Source organism: Babylonia areolata, chromosome 23, assembly GCF_041734735.1.
Source record: "Babylonia areolata isolate BAREFJ2019XMU chromosome 23, ASM4173473v1, whole genome shotgun sequence".
Lineage (NCBI taxonomy): Eukaryota > Metazoa > Mollusca > Gastropoda > Neogastropoda > Buccinidae > Babylonia > Babylonia areolata.
Genome location: NC_134898.1, coordinates 34833542 through 34842435, shown reverse-complemented (window position 1 = coordinate 34842435; position 8894 = coordinate 34833542). Strand labels below are relative to the sequence as shown.

Below are 8894 nucleotides of genomic sequence, written 5' to 3'. Positions count from 1 at the left end.
AGTCGAATGTTTGAATCTGGGTATGCGTAAACAGAGTGGATCCGAAGCCGATCGTAGTGAGCGAGATGGAGTGTAGAGGTGAAGGCAGCCGCAGAGATAGGAAGGGGCAGTTTTGTGAATACATCTATAACATAGAGTGCTGATCTTGTACTTTATTCGGTGTGAGACAGGGAGTGTGTATAATGGTGTAGTGTGGGGCAGAATGTGTGCGTGGTTATCACACGCGCTTCATGTGTTTGTAGATAATTATACATACCTGTGTCCCCTGCACGGTAGGTTCATACAGAATGTACATCATTGAGTGTGTGTGCGGTGGTGGGCTTCTGTGTGCATGTGTGTTTTAATTCTTTCTTTCTTTCTTTCCTTCTTTCTTTCTTTTTTCTTGATCCCGGCTGGGCGTGTGTCTTTTTGTATGTGTGTGTTTTTTCAGCAGTGAAACTCTTAAACTTTGCCAGGAAACTGTCTGTATTGTGTATTCTTCTTCTTCTTCTTCCTTCGTGGGCTGCAACTCCCGCGGCGTTCACTCGAATGTACACGAGTGGGCTTTTACGTGTATGACCGTTTTTACCCCCGCTATTTAGGCAGCCATGTTCCGTTTTCGGGAGTGCGCATGCTGGGTATGCTCTTGTTTCTATAACCCACCGAACGCTGATATGGATTACAGGATCTTCAACGTGCGTATTCAATCTTCTGCTTTCGTATACACACGATGGGGGTTCAGGCACCAGCAGGACTGCACATAATATTATGTTGACCTGGGAGATAAAAAAAAAAAAAAAATCTCCACTTTTATTGGAACCCGGGAAAGTCCAACGCTTTAACCACTCGGCTGTGGCGCCCGTCGTATTGTGTATAATTCATCTGGTGCTGTGTTGTATTGAAGTCAGCGACGCGCACGTATCAGGGTATAGTGTCAGTGCACGTGCGCGCTCGAGTTGCCGCATTCATTTGTACGTGCATGTGTGTGTGTGTGTGTTTCTGTTTTGTGCATGCTGTGTGTGTGTGTGTGTGTGTGTGTGTGTGTGTGTGTGTGTGTGTGTGTGTGTGTGTGTGTGTGTGTCTGTGTGTGTACGTGTGTCTTGTTGTTGTTGTTGTGTGTGTGTGTCTTAATATTACTTCATTATTGTCATTATTCAGCTGCTATATTGGAGGTGGTGTGTTTGTCAGCTGGACGAGGGAAACAAGGGCTATCTGACGGAAGAGGAGACAGCGTACGGATTACGTGCCATCAACCCCAGCCTCAGTGTCTCGGAGAGAACCTATCTGTTCAGGGTAATTGGGGTTGTTCGTCTTGTTGTTGTTGTTGTGATTGATTGATTGGTTCTTTAAATGCCTGTCCCCCGTTAGAGACTTGCACAGCTTCTTCTTCTTCTTCTTCTTCTTCTTCTTCTTCCTTCATGGGCTGCAACTCCTACTACGTTCACTCGTATGCACACTTCTGCTTGCGTATACACACGGAAGGGGGTTCAGGCACAAGCAGGTCTGCACCTATGTTGACCTGGAAGATAGGGAAAATCTCCACCCTTTGCCCACCAGGCGCCGTTACCGAGATTCAAACCGGGGGCCCTCAGATTGAAAGTCCAGCGTTTTAACCACTCGGCTATTGCGCCCGTCATTTGTCACAACAAGAAGCAAGCCTCCTTTCCTCGGTGGAGTCGATTTTGAGCTGCCTTTAAGTCACCGCCAATGTTGCATTGCAACACCAGCAAGGTAGAGCACCCCTGTCACTGATATGCGATAAGATCATGGATCTGTTATCCATGAACCTACTACTCTTTATGCACGTGGTAGGGTAGGCCATAGTTTCTACACATCGTACCAGGGAATCCCCAGCTATCCTTAGACACTATTTTTTTTTCTGTGTTTATAGTACGGTGAAATGGTTTTAACTCTCTCCATACGAACGGCGAAAGAGACGACGTTAACAGCGTTTCACGCCAATTACCATCATCAAAATATTGCAAGCGGAAGACTCTTATACTGAAGAGGTGAATGTTGACAAAGAATACCACCATTCTGACGACGGAAGCTGAAGGCTGGGTCATTCAGACACCCACTGGACATCTGAAGGGTCTGTGTAAAGAAGTGAGGACTGGCCGTACTGAGTGAGTTAATCAAGCGTTCATCGTTCGCTTCCTGTCAGGTTTCACTGAGTCACGCCCCCCATCCCCCTCCCTACCTACCCAACCCCCTACCCACCCACTCACCCGTCACTCCCGCAGCTTCCCCCCCCCCCCCCCCCCCGCACCCCCCCCGCCCCCCCCCTCCCCCCCCCCCCCCACACACACACACATACACATACACACACTCATACATACATATGAATATTAGAGTGAATTTTTGTTACGAAAATTTGCCAAAGACAACTTTCTTGTTGCCGTGGGTTCGTCTACGTTCTCCTACGCGCTAAGTGCATGCTAACACACGGGACCTATGTTTAACGTCTCATCCGAATGTCCAGCGTTCAGACCACCACTAGAATAGAATAGAATATGTCTTTATTAGTGTACCGGGGTCAAAAGAAATATTGGGGGGAGGGGCTGGGGAGGAGGGGGGATCGGGGGGGGGGGGGGGGGGGCGTAGTACATAACAAAGTACAAACATAAATCGAAAATCATACACAAACACAGATACAGCAGAAATTAGGATACATACATGTGCATATCAATACAAAAACTTGTGGACACTCACACATGCACGCACACACAGACACAGACACACACACACACACACACACACACACACACACGTTTGAATTTTACGTCTAATATCACTCGAAGTGAAAAGACGTTGAATTAAAGAACGAACACGTTTGAACAGAAGCCGCATATTACATGTGGATGGGGCTGATGATTAGAAGTCTACACTAGAGAAGGAGAAAATTCTGGCGAGTTTTGGAATCCATCTTGTGCGCTTAGAGTTCGATGCGCTGACTTCCTAGGCGGACGCGATTTCCACAGGGCCACTACTGATTGGTTGATTTTGTTGATGTTGTTGTTAAGTGTTCATCTAGTTTGTTTAATTTATTGAAGCCTGTCATCTAGTTTGTTTGGTTTGTTCAAACATTTCATCTAGTTTGAGATTTTTGTTGAGATAAACTTTTCGTCTAGTTTGTTTAGTTTGTCGAAACTTTTCATCTGATTTATTTCGTTTGCTGAAATCTTCCATCGCGTTTAGCTGTTTTGTTGAAAGTTGTCATCTAATTACTTTCTTTTGTTAAAATGTTCATCCAGTTTGTTTGTTTTATTGAAACCTTTTATCTCCTTTCTTTTCGTTGCATGTAACTCATTTCAGGAGATCACCTAATTATGTGAATACAAAAGTAAAACAGCATCCATATAATCATAGTCAAGAAAACACAAAATAAAATTCATTCACCAAAAAATCTAAACAAACAAAGCAAGGCAAAATCACGATAGGAAGAAAAAGGTTTACACTGGAACAGACAAATATACATCTGAAATTTACAAGAGCAGTCTGTTTTCTGTTTTACATTCTGTTGTGGAAGCAATTTCTTGAATACTTATTAATTAAAGAACTTAATGTCTCTGTCTCTGTCTCTCTCTCTGTTTCTCTCTCCCGTTGTGTGTCTGCCCCCCCCCCCTCCCTACCCCTCTCTCTCTCTGTCCTCTCTCTCTCTCTCTCTCTCTGTCTGTGTCTGTGTCTGTCTGTCTGTCTCTGTCTCTCTGTATCTGTCTCTCTCTCTCTCTCTCTGTCTCTCTCTCTGTCTCTCTGTTTCTCTCTCTGTTTCTCTCTCCCGTTGTGTGTCTGCCCCCCCCCCTCCCTACCCCTCTCTCTCTGTCCTCTCTCTCTGTGTCTGTGTCTGTCTGTCTGTCTGTCTCTGTCTCTCTGTCTCTCTCTCTGTCTCTCTCTCTGTCTCTCTCTGTCTGTCTGTCTGTCTGTCTGTCTCTCTCTCTCTCTCTCTCTCTCTAAGAAATTGTATTTCATTATAGATTTCTGCCTTTATATCCCCTCAAAATAACGAGTAAGAATGTACTGTGTGTGTGTGTGTGTGTCTGTGTCTGTGTTTGTGTGTCTGTGTGCGTGTGCGTGCGCGCGCGCGTGACGGTGTTGGTGCAGGTGCTGGAGATAGCGGGCCACAAGATGAAGCTGGGCACAGACCTCAAGCTGTTCTCCATACTGGCGGCCCTCTCCCAGCGTGTCTCCAGGCTGGAGTGAGCACTGACGGCATCTGGTGCCGGAGGATGGGTGCTGGATGGATGGATGATTGACTGATGGATGGATCCTACACCCGTCAATCATCCACCCGTCCAGCATTCACGCATCCATCCATCCAGCCATCCAGCCAGCCATCCATCTATCACCCATCCATCCATTGATCCATTTCTTGAAAGGAAACAAGACTATTGTTGTCGAGGTCATGAAAAGAAACTGATTGTAACTGTTGAAGCCACGAAAGGAAACTAACTATAGTTGTTGAGGCGTTGTCGAGAAACTGATGCAATTATTGAGTCCTTGAAGTGAGACTGATTATAGCTGTTTAAGCCTCGACAACAGTTGTTGAGTCCTTGAAGTGAAACTGACTGTACTTGTTGAGTCCTTGAATGGAAACTGACCGTACTTGTTGAGTCCTTGAAGTGAAACTGACTGTACTTGTTGAGTCCTTGAATTGAAACTGACTGTACTTGTTGAGTCCTTGAATGGAAACTGACTGTACTTGTTGAATCCTTGAATGGAAACTGACTGTACTTGTTGAATCCTTGAATGGAAACTGACTGTAGCTATTGAGTCCTTGAATTGAAACTGACTGTACTTGTTGAGTCCTTGATTTGAAACTGACTGTACTTGTTGAGTCCTTGAATTGAAACTGACTGTACTTGTTGAGTCCTTGAATTGAAACTGACTGTACTTGTTGAGTCCTTGAATGGAAACTGACTGTACTTGTTGAGTCCTTGAATGGAAACTGACTGTACTTGTTGAGTCCTTGAATGGAAACTGACTGTACTTGTTGAATCCTTGAATGGAAACTGACTGTACTTGTTGAGTCCTTGAATGGAAACTGACCGTACTTGTTGAATCCTTGAATGGAAACTGACTGTAGCTATTGAGTCCTTGAATTGAAACTGACTGTACTTGTTGAGTCCTTGAATTGAAACTGACTGTAGCTATTGAGTCCTTGAATGGAAACTGACTGTAGCTATTGAGTCCTTGAATGGAAACTGACCGTAGTTGTCGAGTCCTTGAAATGAATCTGACAACAGTTGCTGATGCCCTGACGATGTATGATATAAAAATAACAAACAATGAGGCCAGGAGAAAAAAAATCATTAACAAATAGTAAAGAGTGGTAATTCTCTCCATTCACAAGGTATCTATTTTCAAGTCATGGCTGCTTGTGTCACCAATTCAGCTGACACACGGGTAAATATCAGGTACACTGGAACAAACCAAGCCACCTCCTCAAAAATGATATAGTTGTTGAATTTTGGAAAGGAAACTGTCTCCAGTTTGCCGAGACCTGGAAAGAAAAATGACGTGTAATTGCCGAGGACTTGAAGAGAAACCCGGCAACTGTTTTTGAGACTTTTACTGAAAAAAAAAGACTTTAGTTGTAGAGGGCTTTAAAGGAAACAGTCCACTGTTGTTAAGTCCCTGAAGTGAAACTGACCACATTTACTGTGTTTTTGAAGTGAAGCTGACCACATTTACTGTGGCCTTGAAGTGAAGCTGACCACATTTACTGTGTTCTTGAAGTAAAGCTGACCACAATTATTGTGTTCTTGAAATAAAGCTGAACACATATATTGTGTTCTTGAAGTGAAGCTGACATTTACTGTACACTTGAAGTGAAGCTGACCACAGTTATTGTGTTCTTGAAGTGAAGCTGACCACAATTATTGTGTTCTTGAAGTAAAGCTGAACACATATATTGTGTTCTTGAAGTGAAGCTGACATTTACTGTACACTTGAAGTGAAGCAGACCACATTTACTGTGTCCTTGAAGTGAAGCTTACCACATTTATTGTGTTCTTGAACTGAAGCTGACTACATTTACTGTGTTCTTGAACTGAAGCAAACCATATTTATTGTGTTCTTGAACTGAAGCTGACCACATTTATTGTGTTCTTGAACTGAAGCTGACTACATTTACTGTGTTCTTGAACTGAAACTGACCACATTTACTGTGTTCTTGAACTGAAGCTGACCACATTTATTGTGTTCTTGAAGTAAAGCTGAGCACATTTACTGTGTTCTTGAAGTGAAGCTGACCACATTTACTGTGTCCTTGAAGTGAAGCTGACCACATTTACTGTGTTCTTGAAGTAAAGCAGACCACATTTACTGTGTTCTTGAACTGAAGCTGACCACATTTACTGTGTTCTTGAACTGAAGCTGACCACATTTATTGTGTTCTTGAAGTAAAACTGACAACGGATGAGCTGTGTTCTTGAAATGAAACTGACTGTAGTTACTGAGGCCTTGAAATGAAACTGGTTGTAGTTACTGAGGCCTTGAAATGAAACTGGTTGTAGTTACTGAGGCCTTGAAATGAAAATGACTGTAGTTACTGAGGCCTTGAAATGAAACTGGTTGTAGTTACTGAGGCCTTGAAATGAAACTGACTGTAGTTACTGAGGCCTTGAAATGAAACTAGACTGTAGTTACTGAGGCCTTGAAATGAAACTGACTGTAGTTACTGAGGCCTTGAAATGAAACTGGTCGTAGTTACTGAGGCCTTGAAATGAAACTGGTTGTAGTTACTGAGGCCTTGAAATGAAACTGACTGTAGTTACTGAGGCCTTGAAATGAAACTGGTTGTAGTTACTGAGGCCTTGAAATGAAACTGACTGTAGTTACTGAGGCCTTGAAATGAAACTAGACTGTAGTTACTGAGGCCTTGAAATGAAACTGACTGTAGTTATACAGGCCTTGAAATAGAACTGACTGTAGTTACTGAGACCTTGAAATGAAACTGACTGTGGTTACTGAGGCCTTGAAAAAGACCGTGATTGGAAAACAGCTGTAGTTGTTGTGACCTTGAAATGACTCCGTTTGTGTGTGTGTGTGTGTGTGTGCGTGCGTGCGTGCGTGTGTGTGTGTGTGTGTGTGTGTGTGTGCGTGTGTGTGTGTGTGTGTGTGTGTGTGTGTGTGTGTGTGTGTGTGGTAGTGAGTGGGCTCGCAACATGATGGCGGAGCTGGACTACCGGAACCTGGAGATGAAGTTGTTTCTGTGCAAGGTATGTCATTTGTTGGGATTTTTTCAATATTTTTTTTTTAATTTATACTTTGTCAGTTATATGTCTTCTACTTGTTCTTCTTGTTCTTGTTGTTCTCCTCCGCCATCCCTCCTTTCCCCCCCCCCCCCCATCCCCCCGCCCCATATTATTATTGTTGCTATTGTTATTTTCATCATAATCTTTTTTGTTATTTTCATTTTACATACATCTATACACGCATAGGAAAACACACACACACACACACACACACACACACACACACACACACACACACACCGAAAGGGAAAAAAACGCAGAAAAAAAGATCATCATCATTATTAATCTTATTCTTCTTATTATTATTGTTGTTGTTGTTTTGAGCATTTACGCCTAATCTTGAAAATAAGCGCTAGGCGTTCACAAATAGAACACACACGTAAATATCAAAAAGAAAAAATTGAACACAAGATACCAAACATTAAAAATCATTCATCCCCCCCCCCCCACACACACACACACACACACAACACACAAAAGCACACACACGCACGCACACACACACAAGTCATAGCACCCAATCATGAATTGTACACAATCAAAAATACAACAAACAGTTTCTGAAACTCTCAAACTCATTATTTTTGTCTTCTTCGTTCGTGGGCTGCAACTCCCACGTTCACTCGTATGTACACGAGTGGGCTCTTTACGTGCATGACCGTTTTTACCCCGCCATGTAGGCAGCCATACTCGGTTTTAGGGGGGTATTATCATTATAATTGTCATCAACCGTTTTTATCCCATGTAGGCAGCCATACTCCGTTTTCGGGGGTATTATCATAATTATCATCAACCGTTTTTAACCCCGCCATGTAGGCAGCCATATTTCGGGGGGTATTATCATTATGATTAATATCATTATCGGTCATCATCATCATCATCATCATCGTGATTATGATGATGACTTCCGGCCCCAGACCCTGTGGGAGTGCAACGTGGACGAGAGCTCCAACACCATCAGCCTGGACCAACTGATCGTGGAGCTGAGGGCCGGGGGGGTCAGCCCCCGCCACGAGCACGAGGTGCGCACCAAGCTGGCCGACCACCGCTTCCTCGACTTCTTCGACTTCCTGATGTACGTGCCGCTCTTCATTATGATCCACGAGACAGTGGTCACCGACCCTCTGTCTGTCAGCCGGACCTCGTGAGGTGGGAGTGACCGGCCTCAAGGAGGAGGGCTGCTGGGCTGACTGACCTTGCTGGTTGGTTCCTGTGAACCTGGCTTTTGTACGGTCCAACGTTGGTGGTGTGGTGTGGGGTGGGGAGCGCCCGCTGTATTGCTGAACACATCCCTATGAGCTGTCTCTGTCGCTGGTTTCTGAATGTGCGCCTTACTGCTGACCACACTACCAAAAACTGTCTCTGTCGCTGATCCCAGAACACATCACTTAGCTGTCTCTGTCACTGGTCTCCGTCACCTGTCTTTGTCATGGGGGCGTGGGGAGGGGGTGGGGGGGGGGTTGGGGCGGGGGGGTGGAGCGCCCGCTGCACTGCTGAACACCTCACTGAATTGTCTCTGTAGCTGATTCCGTCACCTGGCTTGTACGGGTCAGCCCAAAAGAACCCCATTAGGAGCCACAGTGGGCTGCTAACCCCGAAATAATTCCCAGAGTCTTTTAGCGACATAGGATGGAGTCACTTTCTGCCCCAAAGAGATTC

At 44.5% G+C, this 8894-nt stretch overlaps 1 protein-coding gene across 1 annotated transcript in view; it reads left to right on the top strand.

The window, feature by feature from the left end:
* Positions 1–8626, top strand: part of LOC143297650 (uncharacterized) — a 67489-nt gene extending 58863 nt beyond the window's left edge. Inside the window, exons 14-17 of the mRNA XM_076610068.1 lie at positions 1168–1272; positions 4081–4175; positions 7130–7199; positions 8153–8626. Coding sequence (XP_076466183.1) covers positions 1168–1272; positions 4081–4175; positions 7130–7199; positions 8153–8383 — 501 coding nt within the window. The 3' untranslated portion in view covers positions 8384–8626. The remainder of the gene's footprint in view (positions 1–1167; positions 1273–4080; positions 4176–7129; positions 7200–8152) is intronic.
* Positions 8627–8894: the final 268 nt, after the last annotated feature.